This window comes from Rissa tridactyla, chromosome 5 (assembly GCF_028500815.1).
Source record: "Rissa tridactyla isolate bRisTri1 chromosome 5, bRisTri1.patW.cur.20221130, whole genome shotgun sequence".
Classification (NCBI taxonomy): domain Eukaryota; kingdom Metazoa; phylum Chordata; class Aves; order Charadriiformes; family Laridae; genus Rissa; species Rissa tridactyla.
Genome location: NC_071470.1, coordinates 15,505,219 through 15,525,289, shown reverse-complemented (window position 1 = coordinate 15,525,289; position 20,071 = coordinate 15,505,219). Strand labels below are relative to the sequence as shown.

At 41.2% G+C, this 20,071-nt stretch overlaps 1 protein-coding gene across 6 annotated transcripts in view; it reads left to right on the top strand.

The window, feature by feature from the left end:
- LIMCH1 (LIM and calponin homology domains 1) overlaps nt 1–20,071 on the top strand; it is a 182,054-nt gene that overhangs the window by 61,833 nt on the left and 100,150 nt on the right. For 4 of the 6 annotated variants that reach the window (XM_054202415.1, XM_054202416.1, XM_054202414.1 and 1 more), the window contains exons 2-3: nt 5,753–5,823; nt 19,550–19,619. In XM_054202415.1, coding sequence (XP_054058390.1) covers nt 5,753–5,823; nt 19,550–19,619 — 141 coding nt within the window. Of the gene's footprint in view, nt 1–5,752; nt 5,824–13,328; nt 13,485–19,549; nt 19,620–20,071 lie in introns of those variants that run through there. The other 2 variants (XM_054202418.1, XM_054202419.1) reach the window with 2 other exon arrangements.

The window sequence follows — 20,071 nt, the reverse complement described above, 5'->3', positions numbered from 1 at the left end:
CTTAATCAGGTCCACCAAAAGAGTTGGCAGTATGTTTATGTTAGTGGGTATGGTTCTCCCATGCTATATGTTGACACCAAATTGTCAGCTAACCCAAGTGACAGTGTGGCAGATGGAAGTTTAAAGCAAATGGAGGAGAATGTGCTCTCCCCTATTTTATTCTGTTGTTGCTAGAAAAAAATTGAGTTCCTATGAAGTGTGAAAAAGAGCAAGCCAACTCTCTGGCTCTTTAAAGAATAATATGAGGGTGAACAGCCAGAGGAAAAGAACAAAGGGAGCATCAGCATGGCTAGTTAACTTTGCAGATTGCAGTTAAGCTTAAGTGACCAGAAAGTGGAAGATCTAAAACTAAATAATGTTAAGTGCTTTCTTTGCAGATTAATCTTGTTACCCAAGTGTGAAATCTCCCCCCTTCCTCCCATGCATTCTTTAAATTTTCAGGTTCCATGCTACGGGATTTCAGGTGTTTTGTTGCTGACTACATTAGTCATTCTGAGCTCATGCTGGCTTTGTCCTTGAGAGTAGAAATACACACTAAAGATATTCAAGTTGTCCGCCCTTTTATTGATTTGAGTAGTAAATTACCTCAATACTGTAAGGCCTTGGAAAGTTTTGTGTGGAGTGCTTGTCATCATTCAGCCTTCCTGGAAGATAGGTATTGCCTAGACCAGGGTTTGTTGCTCTTGGGAAGTTCCATTCATGCAGTCCTCAAGTTTGTCTGTCACTCTTCCTAATATTTGTAATAAAGCTGTTTAGGACTAGCTTATACTGCTATAATTTTAGCAATTTAAATCCCTCTGCTGTGCAGGAAGAGGGAGGGAGCTCATGCCTAGATGATGTGTTCTATCCCCTTTCGCAGACAGAGCGAAGCATCGCCTGTGCAGGATGTGGCAGAACCAGGAGTTGGTGAAGGATCTCCAAGTCCCATTGTGCTGCCATAGCAGTGTGGCACACTTCTGGTCCGCAAATGTAAAGCCGACTTTAAATTTGTCAGTGGTGTTTAGTTCAGAAATCTCTTGTCTGTGCTACCTGAAAAAGGAATTTAATTCGCATATTCATGTTATTAGCTCAAATGATATGTCAGAAATGGGGAAGTAGGAATTCATTACTAAAGGCACCAAATCCTGATGCCCTAAAAACTCTCATGCTTCTTTTGGTGGTTTCTGTTCCCTACTGCTTACATTATCCAATGCTTTCTGTGTAGATATGTGTGATTATTACAGTTTAAGCCCTACTTTTGCATCTTCCTGAAGTAAAAGCAGCATGTTTTTGAGTTAAGTAGCAGGGTGGGCTTTTTTTCGTTTAAGTAAAAAAATCATATGGGGGAAAATACTGGCTGTACAAAATTGAAATGCAGCGTACCCACATACAAAGAAATGAGCAGCCTACCAAACTTTTTGAAAATGTTTCTTTCACTGCTGTCATGCTTCACAAGCTCTCCAAAGAGCATCATGAGTAACAAAGACCTTTCCCTGCTGTGTCTATATTTCTGTTCACTGCTTTACATGCCACTTTCAGATATGCCCATAGACAATGAAGCTAACTGTTTTCAAAGTGTTGTCCCTGATGACTTAATGTTTATTCAACTACTTGCATCTTGTTGGCCGAGGTAAATTTCACCTGAGGCCAGCATCTGCTCACTAATTTGTCACCTTTTCTTTTTCATGCCCTTAAGCTATTTTGACACCAGAGGCTTTGCAAGCTCCATCTCAGGAAGCACCAGCAGCAATACAAAACACAAGGAAAACAATGTGAACTGAAGCTTAGTGAAAATAGAGTTGTGTAATATGGCACTGGTTAGTGGCTGGATGACAGCCATCCTTGATGACATAAATTTAGTGGCATGTGTAACTGCAAAGAACAAAGGAGTTAATCAGCAACAATACTGTATATAAGAAGTGTTACTGTGTGTAAGTATATATTAAAGCTATTGCCATAAGCTTGTGATAGAGAGTCAGTGTGCTGTGGTTTAGTCTGCTAATATTCCTTTTGGAAAAACTTTTATTATAAATTCTACGTTCATTTTCTGGGTTGTTAAGTGGCAGTGAAACTGAGAAACACGTCCGGCAGTCAAATAATTGCCTTGGTGGAAGATGCTTGCAGCTTTTTACAGAGAAGAAAATATCATCCAGATGATGAATAAAAACAACCCCTCCTCACATAAATGAAGCACAACAATAAATTATATTGTTTCACTTCTGTTCTCTATTTTTAATTTTCAGTACGATATGGAAAGGCAGCTCTTTTTCTCCAGCTTTATAGAACTTATTAAAGAGGAGGCAGGCTTTTTTGGTAATTGTTAGCAGGATACAGCTTGTGTTTTGCCTTTAAGGTGCTTCGTTCTAATGTTGGTACCCTTGCACTACAGAGAATTACAGTGTACTGGCATTGCAGGAGTGAATAGGAGACTCTACCATGTATCCTGCTGCCTCCTGTACTACCCAAACGTGCTGGTCTGTACCAGTGACGTGGGGGCCATGCTAGGTAGCAGATGGAGTTGTCTCGAAAGCATGTAAAGTCTAGGGATTGTCTTGCAAAGAAAGGCCAGGTCTCAATGTTTTCTTAGTTACCATCTTCATTGGGTTTTGGTGTTGCCTTTTTTTTTTTGCCTTTCCTGAAGGCAGCAGTCCAGGATACAGACTACCTTGCATTTGTCCATCACTGGTTTTGTGCATGTTCAGTTTTGAATACCAGTTCTCTGTACTACGGAATCTTGATGGGCTACAGATCTGTTCCCCCATTTTCCAGTTTTCTGTACCTTGCTGCAGATTTGCAATTTTCTTTTGTCCAGTGAAGCTCAGTGGAAGCACTGTAAATGCTACCCTCTAGTCCTTGTATGTCAGTGTGTTCAGAGTTTCATCCAGCAGTCAAACTGGAGTGTTTTTCCAGAGGTAGAAGATGATAATGTAATAGGAACAGAGCAGTGCTCAGATTAATAACATGAACACAGTCCTGCGATGCACGCAGCGGTTTTGTGATACCATGGCTAATGCACCTGCTTTCCTTCTTATGTGGGTTTGGGCAAGCTTGAGTATGTGCTTAGCTATGTGGGAGACTGCAAATATGAGAGTGCCAATCCTTTTGCTTGAAGCCACTTTAAATCATTGCTCCTCCTGGTCTCGGTGTGCTGAGCAAAGGTTATCTCAGACATGTGTGGGCCTGTGGGTCTGCCGTGGTTGTTCCTGAGGGTAACTTGGCAGTGCTAGGTGAACCATTGGACTTGATGGTCTTCAAGGTCCCTTCCAACCAAAACGATTCTATGATTCTGTGGCCCAAAGTGGTCTCTGCAGAGAGGGGTGTGTATGGGGGGGGTGTGCGTGTGTGTGCATGCACATGTGTATGTGTGTGCATATGCCAGGAAACTGAGCTGTCATTTCCACTGGAAAAGGTGGACCCAGCTTCTTGCTCCTCTCAGTCCCCCTTTGGGTTTATCTTTGTCATTTATAATGTCATCTTCATGTGTATTTTTAGTTTCTAGCCTTTCTCCCTTGAACTATTCTTACATTTTAATTGGCTAAATCGGGAGACTTGTAGCTGATTAATGTTTCCCCTCTGTAGCTGGATCATCTAGAGCAGGCACAAACCTTTCCATGCCTCACATACTTCCAGTTCCTTTTCAAACAGGCATGCACTGTTCCTGGACCTTCCTGTCTTTCCTCACCTGCTGCCAGTTTTTGTTGTACCTCTTGCTGGGTGAATTGTTGTTCCAGCTGTGCATTTGCATTTCATGATTTTATTTGTGCGGCCAGAAACTATGTGTGAAACCTTCCTACATCATCAGTAACGACAGCAATACTCAGGTGACAGCTTTTGGCAGGTAGATTTTTACCTGAATTCTGTTAACAGTTTCAGTACTGGTCTCTGCTGAATGAGGCTGTTCAACAAGCACATAAAAAGATTGATTTCCATAGCTGGAATGTTTGATGTTGAGGAGTGAAGTAAGATGCCTTTCTTTTTTTTTTTTTTTTCTCCCTCTGCATAGATGAAAAAACCACTATGAGTCAGGCTGTCATGAAATAGCTCTTCCTGTTCCTTTCTGTACTGTTCTTTATTCTATGGATGAAATAAAAGTCAGTTTTGATGTGCTCCATCTATCATTCATCCCAAGCGCTAATGGTTTTATTATCATGATTTCCCTTTGTCCCAGCAGATTGAGATTAGAGATTATTTACTATGATTAGAGATAGTTTAAATGATTAGAGGTCATTTACTACTGGCAAATTGCATCTGGTGTCTTCTGAGGTACAAGGGCAACGCAGTGCCTTGTTCTACTTTATATATTTGCATAAAATATGATTGTCAACTGGTGTCTTTGATACACTTTTTAGAGTATAAGGGGTTTAAGTTTGCACACTGTCACACCAGTTTGTTGGGAGAAGTTCCTTCATGTTGAAAAAAACAATATCCTTATAGTTAAGTGGAGGATTAGGTTTTAGGCTTTGCATTTGCACTTCGATTCAAAAAAAGTGTTGTTCCCCGTCTAAGACTGCGCGTAGCTATAACCAGCATTTGTGAAGCCAGTGCATTCGCTAATCCCGTGGGAAAGTGCCAAACTTGTCAGTTTTTATAAATTGCTGTCTTTATGACAGGAAGCTGGGAGGGGAAGGGTCTTGTATCTGAACGGAACAGCACGGAGAAAATGGGGATGTAAGGACAGATGTGTCCCCAAGTCACTGTTCTCTATGGTGGAAGCAACGCCCAGAGCAAGGGTCTTGCTGAAAGATTGGATGGGAGCCATGAGAACTCTATAAGCATCCGGTGAATGTTTTGGCTGAGTGAGAAGACCTCCTGGAGGACAATTAAAAACTGGGCAGGCTTTTTTTTTTGCTTTGTTTTGTTTCTGTTCAGCGCTCTCAAAACACAGCAACTATTTTTATATATTTGTTGGTGGTAATAATAACTATTCTTTACTCTTAACTGAACGCATCATCTGTTGAGAATAATTTGAGGATGAATGGCAAGCCATTGTCAGCATAGTAGTGAGTCATAAATGAGGGTTCATCCATGCTTGTAGCGTCCGGCACCCTGAGGCGAGATTGGGATTCCTAGACAGTTCCTAGATGGTCCGTCCCTAAGCAGCACAGATTGGCTTAAGAGCTCGTAGTGCAGCATGTACCTCCTGGTCCAAGCATCCCTGACAGGCTGCGGACTGTGAGTAGGTGCCTAAACCTCAGCTTCCACTGAGTTTGCATTCATGCTCTCAGTTGACTTAATGACGTAAAGTATCATTTAATATGACCAGGAGTTTTGTGGTGTATGGCTATATCTCACATGAGTGCTTCCAATTGCCTTTGCTTATTCTATAAAGGTGACGGGTTAAAGGCCAAAAATTCAAGTTCAGTATGAGATTTTTAATGTGGTGCAAAAAAAAAAAGGCAATAAAGATACATAGTTTGTCTAAATGTTTTAAATAGTTTTAAAATTCAAAATGCTATTAAATGCAGTTTTAAAAATATCCTGAAAATTACATTGAAGTTTTTGGTAGTTTTTGTTGGTTTACTCCTAGAAAGCAGCTCAGATAGAATCTGTAATTGCACTGGCCAGCGCAAAAACTTTAGTCTATGTGTTAAATAGTTTGATGAAATGGGAAGGAGGAAACTGGTTGATGGGCATAACTTAGTCCTTTAGCAAGATCTGTAAAGCTCAGATGTTTCCTATGCAGCAGATGCTTTAACTGAATGTTATGAATGGCTCTTGAAAAGTATGCCTTCTTATAGATGTCACTCTTTTGTTTCCCCCTACTCTTCTGCAGCAAGTGACGGGCAGAAGTTTTGGTGAGAAAGATTTTCGTTCTGGATTAGAAAACGGCATTCTTCTGTGTGAGTAAGTAACACTTATAATTTTGAGCCTTGAATACAATCTTGACTAAAGCTGAAATGAACTTTAGCTAATATGTCCAATTGTTGATTTCCTTTTGTGAGTTTTGACATTGTGCATGCTGGTATTTTGCTGCAGCATCATTTCGGTGCCAAAGCTATTGTTATGGTGAGGATTGATATGTGGCTTAAAGAAAACAGGTTTTGCAAAATGCTTCCCTCACTCCACCCCAGCTCCTTAGTTGAGTTATGTAAAGTAAAAATGATGTTTGCTTTTTGGTTTCCTTTTATTTAAAGATGTTAACCACAGATTGGCAAATGGTGTTCCACACCTGCCTGTGGACATCTCTGCTACAGCGAGGCGTTTTGGACTGACTCCAGGTCCGAGCACTGTCAAGAGTTAGCCATCTGAATACCATCAATACTCAGCTGCCTTTTATAGTTTCTGGAAAGGTTAGGCATCCTCTAAATTTTACCTAAAGGTGTATTTGAATGATGTGTTCTGTAATTTTTGGACAAGAGACGATAGTTAGCTTTTGCACGTTTCTCTCTGGTTTTAATAGCTAGTTTTTTAGTCAGAATCTTACAAAAGCATGTTGTGGGCTTAGATGCCAAAGCTGGTGACTTCTAAAAGCAATTTGGAAGTGTGCCCTAATGCCTGTAGTTCTTTGAAAATCCCGTGCAGGTTGTCAGGAGTTTGGCATCTGAATCACCTGTACAGACCGATTTCTTTCCCTGGGCATGCAGGGTTGTCACTGAAGCTGGTAAAAGCTGTCTTTGCACACCAGAAAGACGAAGCTTGTGCAGAACTGAATGCATATTGACATTTGAAAATGAGATCTCCTGGGGCATTTACCTGGACCATTGCAGCTATTGGTTAAGTTCTATACTATGAAAGGCACTGGAACTTGGAAACTGTTTTCAGCGGTAGATATTGAGCTAATATCCTGTTACTTAGGTCTAGGTAGCTTATGATAGCTTCGAAGCCTACCTGTGAAAATACTGTTCTATATCTTACTGGTGTCATTAATCAGACAGCTTGAACTTTAGCTGTTAAAGGGAAAAAAAACATAAAGGAAATGATATGGTCTGGTTTAATTGTAGTTGCATGTCTTTGCTGAGGAGTGGCTTTGGGAGGAGGGAAGTAGTTGTTATTGTTGATCAAAAGTTGTGTAACTCAGAAGGAGTGTGTAGTTTACCTCTTTGTATTTAAGGGTTGCCTCTTGCACAAGGTCTCTCTCCTCTGTGTGTTCAAGGGAAGTACTGTGTGCTGAATCATTTCAGCGCTCTTTAAATATTAAGGTTGAATTGTGTTGCATGAAAAATAAGGGATGTGTGTTTCAAGATTAGATTGTAATCTTATCTGCAAGTAAGCAGAGGTAGTCTGATTTAAATGCTATAAATCTTTAAGATTTAAAGTTTAACTAACTAATGTTTTGCTAATGAAATGCATAAATATGTATTTCTTAAGAGGCTGTGAGCTCCAGTAATAAGCAAGTCAAGGGACACCACTTGGTTGTACTACTAAAATGCTCTGTGATGTTGGGCAAATTGCTTGTCTTTGATTACCACCTGTAGATCAGAGCAAAACAATCTGGAGGGTTCTGTCTCCTCAACCTCAAATCTGAGAGGCTGTGATGTTTGTATTGCACCCTGCTCCTGGCAGCCATGGCCAGTGGATGATACTCCATAGGCTACAGGGCATTAACCAGAGCGCTACCAATTTGGCCTTCAAGTTTGGCTTTCTGATGATGAACAAATTGAGGCCAACAATAAAGTGTGTTCCTCATTAGTTCTGAGTCCACTGTAAAATAAAGATCTCAACAGAAATTTGGGGTGTGACACTGAAAGCTCTTACTGTATCTTCAAAAACTACAGGGTTTGGTAGGCAAAGCACTGATAGTTAATTTTTTTATCTCTTCTTCAGTGAAGAAGTGCTAGTGAAACTGCCACAGGCAATATTGTCTCCGTAAGCAGGAGTTTTCTGGTTTATCAGAGACCTACCTGGGTACCTCATGAACAAAATGTAGCGGTATTTAAGCTCTCTCTCAATGTCTTTCTAATCTGTATGCTTTCATCACAGCTGACCTCAACAAAGAGATGACAATTTGATCTTAAAGTCTCTGATAAGCTACTGAAGGCAAGAAAGAAATTACAGCTGTCTTAGTTTTCTGAAGATGGAAGAATTCATTGCCTCTAGTCTGGTTTATCTGATTTGTTGAAATTTTAGGGAGAAGCTAAATTTGCCCCAGTTTATCTCCACAGGACAGTAGTTGCTGCTGGTGTCATTAACTGGCAACTCGTAGCCAGACACTTGTGTGGGTGATGTCCACGTGAGTGTGGAGTGGTCCTTACTTCCACATGGCTGTTCCAGTGTTTTTCTTGCCTGTTGTATTTTGTGATGAGGCCTGAAAGCGAGCTCGGGTCCTGAGCGATCCCAGCAGCTAGAGATCTGGAAATTGATGTCAGGAACAGGGACACAGCAGTATGCCCTGAGTCTTCCAAACATGGCTCAAGCTACCCTTGGACTTCACAGGCATTTTGCAGAAGGGAGGGGATGGGGGTAGCCGCCATGCTAGAGTCTGTTCCCCAAACAAGGTCAGATAAGCCATGTGCAAAACGGCACAGGGGAAATCTTTTGTCTGTGTCTACAGCAGGATTGTTGGAGCTTTACGCACAGTAGGGCCTGTCACTCCCTCCAGTTGATCCTGATGTCTGTGGCCTATGCAGCCTGCAAACTCAAGCAGATATGATTACGCTGGTTGTAAAGGATTCATTCACGTCTAGCAACTATCCACATATTTAATAAATGAAAACTAATACAACTGAGCGATACCAAAAGCTTGGGCTCTGGGGAGGGACATGTTATGGGCCACCAGCCTGATTAGCAGAGCAGCCCTGCAGGTGTGTGCTAGCCACGGGCACCCACTCGCCTCCTGCATGCCTCTCCAGTGGTGTTTACACTGCGCCTGGCATCTCAGTCTGGCCTCATGATGACACTTGTATAGCTTGCCATGCTCCACTTCGGAGCCGAGGAGCATATTTAAATGACGCAGGGTGCCATAAAGTGGCAAGCTGATAGATGAGAGTAACACAAGCCCTTCCTTCTTTCTGGCTATTTGAAAGCCTGCTTGTGCGGTTGCCTTGACAGTGACGGCTCCGATTGTTCACCCAGCTGCGCCAAGAAGCTGGTGACTATGACTTCTGTTCATCTGACATGAGTTCATGGCTTTTTAGCATAGCTGCCTGACATCAGCGCAGATGGCAATTTCAGCAAGGGACATCATAACTAGGCAGAGGCAATGCTTGCTCTGTTCTCGCTTTGTGTATTAAATTCTCATATTCAAAAATTGAGGAGTTTCCTGGCCACACTTCTGCATGGGTGGGCAAATGTGCCCTCCTTGTGACGTGGTGGAAAGCTATATGAGGCAGGAATACCCCACCACTAGTGAGAAATACCACTAGAAATCCCCAATTTCCGCTCCAGCACGTTCTTTTTTTTTCTTGTTACATAGCTTTAACATTTACGTTTGACCCAGATATCGCAAGAAGCTAGAAGATTAATCAGGAATAAATTAGATCTGGTTGTTGCAATGCTTAGGTGTTCCTATTCTATGGAGTCAGATATTTGAATGTTGATTGGAAAAGAAAAAGTATGTTGTCTCCCATCTGCCTGCCCCACTGATTTGGGTAGTTCTGTTGCTTTTCTGAAACAGCAGATAGGGAAGTTGAAGTCGCTTTTATTTCTATCCATGCAACAACTGCTATTAACAAGTTTAATAATTACTACATAAGACAAAAACGCATACATCTTCCTGCAACCTTGCCCAGTTGTTACTGGTCTAATATTCTTGCAAGTGTGTTTATTAAGGTGAGCAGTTCCTTTCTGTTCTCCTTGCTGCCTGTCTCTCCTTGTCCAGCTCTGCTGCTGCAGGATTCCTTCTTTCACACTGGGCATTCAGCAGTTAGAGAGGTCTCTGTGGGGATGTGGGACTTGGAAAATCCAACTTAATTACTTGCTTTGTGACTATCCAAGGGTGATAAATATCCAGTATATCTGTAAGCATTTCTGACATGCAATTGAGATCCTATTTTTCTCTCAAGCTTTCTCTGGAATTAGGCAGTCCAGCCACCCTGAAAGTTTGTATTAGTGGTAATGAGAGTCTGATGTCAGGAATAGGACCAAACCATAAAGAAGAGTAACAACAACAGCTGGGACATGGATCTTGGGCAAAGGACCTTAAACAATGAACATAAACAGAATCCAGGTTTAGGTATCAGCAGAAATTATTTGGCTTTGCAGGGGAGTCCAGCAGTGTCATGTTTGGGTGTAATACCTTGGGTTCTGTATGTAGAACAGTTTAGCTGTGTGTCTGTTTTACGTACGCATGCAAATCAATTTATAGCAGTAAATGCAGGCACAATAAATCTTTGATTTTTTTTTTCTCAGGCATGAAAGTTCTAATGAATATTTAACAGCATACCTTGAGAAGCCATGGCATAAACATAGAAGTGAAAGAAGAATAACTGTATGTGGTTAAAGACAGATGTCACTTGCATATACAATTCTGGATATCAACTTATGAACATTTTCCCAAACTTTTCTTTGAGACACTTACTTTGTATATTAGCACATGGTGATACGTACCTTAGTAATGCTACGTAACTTGCTTATTGTTTGAAAGCAGAATTCTTTGACTCTAACCTGTTCTTTATTTTTTGAGAGAGCAAATATGAAGGTAACTTAATGTTTTTAAGTACTCCCGGTAGAACTTGCTACATACAGTGAATTAAGGAAAAAGTTGGACACTTTCTTGTGTGGACAATATCTAGAAAAGGCAGTTCCCTTCAGATACGTATGTTACGAATATATGCTTTTTATAAGTACAAGAAAGTTTTTTAGGTTTTACTTCTAAATAAAAGTGAGAAGTTAGTCATGCACATAGATCATTTTAATAGTATTTAAAGAAAAAGTGAAGTGTGACTATAAAGCTGTGTGAGCTGAAAGTGATTGTGATCAAGAATTACTTAATGGAGTTTATCATTTACTCTGTCATGAGCATAATTTTCATCTATAAATAAGAAATCTCCTTGGCTTGTGTTCTTTATGTCACTGGTGATGAATGAGCTGCTTTCTCTCAGAGAGCTGAGTTTCTCTGGGCTTGCATCATGGTTATGTGCATCTGACCAAGCCTTGGGCTGACATGAATGCTGTTTTCAGCAAGGGCTGGATATGTGCCAGATCAGTGCAAGTGTAATGCTATGGAATAGTAAAACTTTGTCTTCTGAGTCAGTGGTGCCATTAGGTATGGAGAACAGACTTTGTTGTATATCTGGTGTTTCAGTTGTTTGGCTGTTGAAAAATCAAGTTCTTCTTTCAAGTTGATGTCACTTATGTAAAATTGCCAGGCTGCTTATGGACACCTAGTAGGGGAAAACAAATACTCAGTCGCCTTTGTAGATTGTAGGATTTCGCGTATAGGTTATTTTATTTGTCTGTCAGCGGTATAGGCCTTGGCATCAACTTGGTGCTTGTCTGTGTGGTGCACAGTGCAGAGGCTCTTGTCTTGCCAGATACCTGACTGGAGAAGTTACTGGATGCCCAGCTCCTTATGCTTAATTAGGCTTTTGCTTGAATTTCCTATTCTTGGAAACTAAGAAGGTATTTGAGTTTCATTGGCATACTTGAAGTTCTGCATGTGAACCATGCCTTGAGGTGAGAAGGGATTGGTGTTCTCCTGCGGTTTTCAGGCTCTGCGTTGTAAGGGCAAAACATTATCAGCATCATGGTTTTGGCATGTCTCCAGCTTGGAGAGACGGGCCCCAAGGCTCATTAAGCATTAAGATTTAGGTTCATGTGAGGACATTTGAAACAGCTTTATATGAATCCAGAGTTTTTAATCTTTAAGTTTTATTGCTGTGTTATAACGAAGAGCTATTTATTAGTGTGGTTTAGGTGAGGGGTCAAAGGTAACGTAAACCATAATGCTCAGCTGTGTGCGGGAGGAGAATAGCCATTGAGGGGCATGCTTGAGTACACCCAGAATTGCCTGTCTTTGTATTTATGTTAAAAAATATATATATAAATGCATCTCAGCAGACTAAATAGTAGAGGTTTTTTCAGTGGAGCTTAGTAATTGACAGGGCAAGAAACCGTTGAACACTGACCCATTCAAACGGAGTGTTGCTGAAGTGCAAAGCAAGGTAATTCTGTGAGAGGTTTCAGCTTTCCGAGAGTGTATGTTTCAGAAATTATATTGGATATGTACTTTGGGCAATTATCCATGGCAGTTGCTAGTCAGTGTAAAACTGTGCGAATTGTAAATCTATAGGTGCATGGGACAGTCTTCGTGTCACTGTGGTGGTAGGTTCTGTGTAAATTGCTTGTGAAAGCATTTACACAATCTTCTCTGCCTTCATTGAGCTGTTTTGCAAGGCCTCTATCTTGTTCATATTTTTAGTCTTTGGCAGAGCAAGACCCATGCTACCCTGAGTTTGACATGCTCGGTTTCTCAATCCTATGCATTTGCGTAGTTCTTTATTCACCTTTTACTTATCAGACTGGACTGTGAGCCCTTTATAGGACAAAGTCAGTTCTGTCTTGCTTGTTAAAAAAGCACCTTGTTCATCTGATCCTAAATAAATAATGTCAGGGGCATCATTAGCAATCACTCAAGAATGTTTTCCCAAAAATATTTTTGTGACCTCAGGAACATCTCTATATTTTGAAACTCCTTTACCACTTCCTTTGCAACAAAATATTTTGACTTTTCATTGTGTGCTGTTTCAATATGATTTGTTCATCTTTAAGACTAATATTGGATTTTTGTCTCCTTGTCAACTGTTTTGGGGCATTTTGGAGCTGCCACTAGAGCATGAGTTTAAAATATGTGGATACTGAAGCTGCCTGGGCTAATAATTGTCAAGTGCTGAAAGGCTGCTTGTTAGAATGTAAATCTGTAAAACTTAATTTAAAGAGAGAAATGACTCTGTGAACGTTTACTGTGGATAGAATTTCCTGAACTCTCAAATATGAAATGCCCTTTTACTTTAAGATCTGGTCATTAGTCAGCTTTTCTTTTTAGGAATATGATCTGTTATTTGAGCAAGGAACTCTGTTGGATACTTATCCCTGCAGCCCAGATTGATCTGTGAACACACATCACTTCAACCTTTCTTTTTTTCTGTTTCTGAAGCTTATTCTCTGAAAGTGCTTCTCTTCCATTTCCTCTTAAAAACAAGGTCTTCTTGGAGGCTGGATGTTGGCAGCCATCCTCTGAATATTTTCTTAACTGACGCTTTCTTGCAAGAATTTCATGAGCAGTTGTCTTGGTGCTTTTCATTAGATCTTTTATCAGCTGTTGCCTGAAACGCCTTCTTTTCCTGGCAGTTTTTTCAAATTCTTAACTGGTGATAAACAACCCCAGGAAGGTCTTGTAGGTTAGTCACACAGTGGCTAGTACTGATTTCAGCTTGCCTGTCCTGCTGTGGAGATACCTTATCTCCTGGAATGCCAAGCCTTGGGGACAGCACCGAATAGAGCAATTGATTCTTCCCATACCTATCAGAGATGGTTTTTATCAGGGAAAGGAAATGACCTAGCTTCTCCCTATAAGAGTGGGGATGGAGCAGCTTTCCGCTTCCATCGTGCCCTGTCGTTTCCATAAGGTAAGGCAGCTCTGAGGTTTTAGCTTCTGTGCAGTGTCTTGCTGTGCTTCATCTAACAGCTAGGACTTTGAGAAGCGAACAGAGGGCTGTCCTGACTCAGGACAGGTGCATAAATGCCAGGGGTGGTGGGCAGAAATCCAAGCTGAGAGCCTGAAGGTCTGGATGATAGGTCAGGTGTGTGTTTAGAGACTCAGGTTTTGTGGATGCAGCCTGAAGAAGTTTGGTTTTATCCTGTTTTGGGTTATTGTCTTTTGTGGTTTTGGTGGGGTTGTTGGGGGTTTTGCCTTCATCAAACTTTGTTTGAATTCTCTTAAAAACTTTTAAATCTGTGTTTCTTTTTGTCATGTCTCTGCTCCTTTTACTGTTAAAAAGTTCCTTGAGATTTCATTATCGTATCTTCCTTCTGGTCATGTTAGAGAAACGCTGGCTGTATCAGGTACCAGGAAGCCTCAGTGGAAGTATTACAGTCTTTGTATTTCTTTTCTTTCTTTTTTCCTGGCTGTGTCATTTAACTTCTTGCATAAGTAGCTGTTAATACTCCAAAAAGCTTTCAGCCAACTTGTCTCTCACAGAAATCAAAAGTTTTTTTAAAAAGTCCTCCTTAAACTTGTTTTGCCAGTCACTTCTAAAATGTCTGCTGGTCACCAAACCCCAGCTACCAAAAAGGTCAACCCTGGGGAGTGTACCTACATTGTCCTTTTGAAAATAGTGCTGAAGGACATTGTTTTATGGTTTAACCACTGTTCCCTCACCATGTGGTGTCAGACCTTAAATTAGCAGTATTTTACTGGAGGGGAAGGAAAAAGCAGAAAATAATGGAAGATTTAAAATCATGCTGTTTTGTTATCTCTCAGTTGCTTAGTTGGACTTGTCCCATTGGCATCTGTTTCCCTAGATGCAGGATTATGAAAAACAGTACCAATACCTTAAAAACAAAGTAAAAACAAAAAAACCCACAAAAATTCCAAACAAACAAACCCCAACAAAAACAACGCTTCTATTCCAACTTGGACAGTTCCACTCTCTGACCATTTATACAGTAGCTCAGCAACCTTGGTGTAGCAGAACATGGTACCCAGTGATATAAAGGTTTTGCTTTGTTCTTTAGAAAGTGCATATCCACTTGAGGATTTTCTGTGTTTGAAGAACACAGCTGTACAAAAACCTGAACTAAATTTGTGCTTGGGAAAACCTGGGCTTGCAACTGGCGGTAGCTGGGTGCAAGACTGGGGTCTGACATTTACATTGGGAGTGAGCAATGTGTCTGCCCTCGATGGCCTCACGAGGATGGATATACCTGCGTCCTGATGATTTTTAATACACAAGGGAAAGCACTGCTTGGAGGAAAGAGTATCAGACAGGGTCTGCAGGAGCTGGGAGGTACACAGAGAAGAGAGTGATCATTCTCTGTACAACTCGGGACCTGTTAGGCTCCAACGCTTTGTCTGAACCTGCCCGTAGGGACCTTAGTGCCTGCCTGATCAGTGTTGCTAAATTGACCAGACAGATGGATGTCTGAGGCAGAGCATCTTAATGTGCCATCAAGTAGGTGTGTTTTTTGAGCAAGTGTCTTCCTGCTCCAAGAATGGGTGATGGAAGTAACTTGTCTAACATGGTCTGGGGACAGGGCCTTAAATGTATGTTGTAGTAAGGTGTACATTGATTGCCTGCCCTTGGTGACTTGGTATGAAGGTGATACAGTTAACTTCTGTAGCGGAAGTAAATGTGAAAATAAAGCACTGAACAATGTGTGTGTGTTTCAGCTGATGTAGAAGCTGATGGGTTCTATGTTTCTCTGGTAACGCTTGTCCTGCCACTGTGCTTCCCTTACCTTTCCTCAGGGTTTGCTGCAATACAAATGTATTTTTAAAGATTTAATGTCCTAGAACAACCCATTCAGCAGGATTTCTGATGCCTTTTTAAGTTATCAAATTTGTGATTCCAGAAGAATGTAGTGCTGAGAGATATGGTTTAGTGATGGTTTTTGTTGGAGTTAGGTTGATAGTTGGACTTGGATGATCTGAAAGGTCCCTTCCAGCCTAGGCAATTCTATGATTCTATAATGTGAAGTTGTTTTGTCTTCTTTTATGGAGAGAGGGTGGGAATAATGTAATGCCATACAGAATTTTCAGAGATAACTGTAAGGTTGGGCAACAGATGTTGGAATTGTTCCCCTGTCCATAGATGCCTATAGTGGGGGTATCTAGAATTGCTGTGCAGTGAAGTGCAGAAAAATGCTGCTTCTGGTCATGTTGATGATTGCCTGATGTCTGGCTTTTCTGCTGTCTGCAGTGCAGCAGGCAGGACAGAACTCTGCCATGTACTGGTTGCCAAGGTTTCTGAATAGTAACCAGTAGGGCTTTTTTACAAAATCTTTTTTTGAGAGGTACAGAAAAATGACAACAAATGTTTATTAACAGGTCAACACACATTATTATGGTCAGGTTTAGGGCTGGGGGAGTGGCAAAGCCCAGAGCTATAACTGTAATTGGGCTGGAAATGGGGCCAGGGGAAGGTTTAGGCTGCAGATGTGTTCTCCTGTGTGAATTTGGTCACTGGGGTCATGTCTGAGTGCAGTCACCTCAGAATGAGCCCAGGGTTAGGATTAGGATTGGGGGAGGAACAAAGGCTAGAGCTGCTGATGCAGTGGGGCTGCCAAGGGAAGGTGTGCACTGCAAGTTTTCTTCCTTGCAAACCTTGAACCCAACCCATGGCTGGTGACGTGATGCCCAGGGCAGCCAGGTCCTTCAGTTAGGATTGGCAGGGCAAGAATGCGTGGACTGAGGTTGTAGGGGGCTGCCAGGGGAAGGTATGGGTTAGGAAGTTTCTTCTCCCCTGCAGGCTTTCTCTTGGGCTGTGGCGAAAGGTCCCTGGTGTGAAATGGTTAGGGGTTTTGTTTGCCCTGTATTTCAGTAAAAACCTGCTAGAGCTGATAAAACTTTACATATCAATACAGATGCTCTATATGAGTCTAAATCATCATAGAAAACGTAGTTTGTGTGTAGTGACCTAGGTAGGAAGGGGTGTCCTCTTATGAGGAGCTGCTGAGGGAGCTGGGGGTGTTCAGTCTGGAGAAAAGGAGGTGGAGGGGAGACCTTATCGGTCTCTACAGCTCCCTGAAAGGAGGGTGTAGCCAGGTGGGGGTCGGTCTCTTCTCCCAGGTAACAGGATACAGGACAAGAGGAAATGGCCTCAAGTTGTGCCAGGGGAGGTTTAAATTGGATATTAGGAAAAATTTTTACACTGAAAGGGTTGTTAAGCATTGGAACAGGCTGCCCAGGGAAGTGGTTGAGTCACCATCCCTGGAGGTATTTAAAAGTCGGGTAGACATAGTGCTAGGAGATATGGTTTAGTGATGGTTTTTGTCAGTGTTAAGTTGAAGGTTGAACTCAATGATCTGAGAGATCCCTTCCAACCTAGACAATTCCATGACTTTTTTTGAGACACAGGGACAAGTAGCGACTGTGTGACTGAAGGTGACCATTGAGACACTCCGCATAAACAGTGCGGCTTTTCAGCCAAGTTGGTGGCCGAGCAAGTTTAAGCCAGTTGCTATTTTGGCATCTGGACTGTTGCTCTAGATGAGGCAATAATTTAGAAGCAGCCAGTCTGCTCTGGAAGAAATCTCTTTGGCACATTCTGCAGTGAGCAAGTCCTGGGGGTTTTGGTGCCAGACTGTTTAAGAATGTTTCCAACAGGAGGTAAACATTTTAATAATAGAGACCTTTCTTCCTCAGGCTTTTCCATGTTGCCCCATCCCATTTCCTCCCTCTTCAGACTCCAAGTAGTGATCTAAAATGTTGTTTATTCCCTGTTCCTTTCCTTCCTCTCATTTTAGCCTTCTCCCATATTTCTCAGGGAAGCCTGTACAAGCCATTTTGAAGATTTGTTTAGAATGGGCTTTGGCGTTTGAGGTTTCCATTAAGAAGTCTTTATTTTACTTTCTATTATTGTCTGTGGCTTTTGATCTGCACCTGCAATATTGGTTTTGGTGCCTGATGTATTCACGTTTGAGTAATACAGAAAATGGGATGCTTTAACCAATATATCCTTTTTTTCCTGAGACAGAATAGGCTGTCTGAAAATTGAAATCACGACAGAGCCTACAGTATTTGGAAAGAAGTACTCTGACCAAAAAAATTAAAAAAAGTTTTAAATTGCCTGTTGCAGCAGCTAAATGGAAAATAATAGTTTCATAAGGTTGCTGCTGTGCAGGGCTGAAAGGTAGCTTAGTGCATTTTTGGGAAAAAAGTAATGTTTGTTTTCCACCTGTGAAATAAAATTATGGTTATAGGAAGTGACATGTTCGATTCTTTTCTTGCCATTCTGCACATCTAGGGGGAAAAGTTCACTGTCTTGTATGTGAAACATATATTCTTTCATCATTTGTTTTTGGGACATATAGTGTTAGATTCTACCTTAAGCAGAAGGCAGGAATAGCACAGCAATTTGTATCAGCTTGAGTTACAGAGTTTTTAACTGCAGGTTAAAGAAAATATCCCCGACTCCCCAAAATGTCACTCGCACTGGGTTTGTTGCCACTCTTGATTATGGTGATGTCAGAGATCTGGAGACTCCAAGTGCGTCATAATGCGGGTACTATTTGGGACAGGTCAGACAGAAGCTTTATTTTAACTATTGTGATTAGGGAATGTTCAGAACAGCATCTCTCTCACGCCTCCCCCTTCTTTCCAAGTGATTGCAGAGACCCAACCTATGTACTGTTTCAGGGAAAAAAAAAAAAAGGGAAAGGTGAGGAAAAACAATCATTTCAAATGTTAAAAAAGCCAGGTATCCACCCCTGGGAGGGAAGGACACCTTAACGAGCTTGCTAACTGACACAGTCCTAAGAAGGAATCAAACAGTAAATAAGGTGACACTATGGAGTGGTGGAGCCTGATAAGGGGTGGCTCACCCAGTATTATCTTAGCTCAGAAGTGTGGAGTTTGAAACAATCACAGACTGTGAGCTTTTAATTGAAAGGAATGTTTTTTTAGTTAGGATAAACTTCTTGGCCAGATCTCTCAAGTCTTAAATGTTAACAATTTTACCACCACTGTTGACCGACAGAAGAGTTGGTTCTTGAATGGAGAGAGTGTCAGCACAAAGTGAGATTCCTTTCTTCTGTAGTGGAGATTCTAATTTGTAGTGAGTTCTACATTATCATAGACATCATTGTTTCTCTTCAAAGATCTTGCAATTTGAGTGTCTTGATCCTGATGACTTTCTTCCCCATGGATGGGACTGGTTGAATTTTATTCCTGTGGATAAAAGGCATAAGGGTTTTCTCTTGGGGGAAGGGTGGTAAAGAAGCAGTGTTTGTTGCAACAGGAATTTATAATTAAAATTCCTCACTTTCAGAGGCTTGGTCATTTTTTGGAATATTCTAACAATAAGTCATGTCAGCACTTCTCATTAACATGTTCATGGGTGGTGGGGAACTTTGTTTGGGAGGGTTACTAATCTTTGGATGCTGAACAGTGTTCAACTGTGATATTGCTGGCCTAATGATGCTTCTGTGATGAGGTGGGTTTTTTTGGACTCCTTTTTTTATTTGTCTTCTCACATTTTTATATTTTATGCGGAGCTCTGTTCTCCACAACATGCGCAAGGATGGCATTTAATTTCAAGGACAGACGCAGAAAAACAGATGGCCCACCCATAAAGCATACATCCTTTCTTACTGTCCTGCAGTATAGAAACTGCTGGACTGCTCTTCCCAAGCTGTGGTGACACCCACGTGTGCTCTGGGTTTCTGCTCTCAGGCCTTTCTAGGCATGACCTGCCTCTAGGCAATGGGGATGGATTGAAGTGTGAAAACTGGTGTGATTTAGGTACATTGACAGTATAAAAGAAATATTGTTGTGGTATCATGCTGTGGATATTTTCCCTCCTAATTTTTCTTCATTTCAGTGATGGATCTTTGGGTACACATATGTGTTTTCAGGAGGGAAGAAAGGGGAACATCTCTTCCAGTTGTACTGAAATCCTTATGTGCTGGGGACAAGTGTTTGATAATTGGATTTTGTGACTTATCACTCATAAATACTCCTTTCTTGTAACAGGTTGCTGAATGCAATAAAGCCGGGATTGGTAAAAAAGATCAATAGACTACCGACCCCCATTGCAGGTTTGGTGAGTATGTCAAATGGAGACAGAATCTTTCAGTGCTGTTTTTTGCACCTTGATTTTATGACTGTGTGATTTGGATAACAGTACTTTTGTAATTTGAACTCTTCTTACCTACTAAACTCAGACAGTCCCTCTGAAATTTCGGTGTAGTCACCTTAAGACCTTCCAGTCTTTTTTGTTTATAGAGGAAAAATATCTTTGTTATACCTCATCTTCCAGTTGTGGTGCTAGCTTTAGAAAGATTGGAATGTATGTGTTAGAAGCTGTCACCACAAAAAGATAGCTTTTTGGAAAGAAAGAGAAATGTACTTGTATATTTTGTCTCACTTTCTCTTTCCCCAGAATACCACAGTCTGCAGATAACATTCATTGCAGGACTGTCTAGGGAACTGTATAATGTTGACTTTAAGGGCAGAGTAAAAGTTGGCCATAATCTGTTATAAGTGAGGAAGACC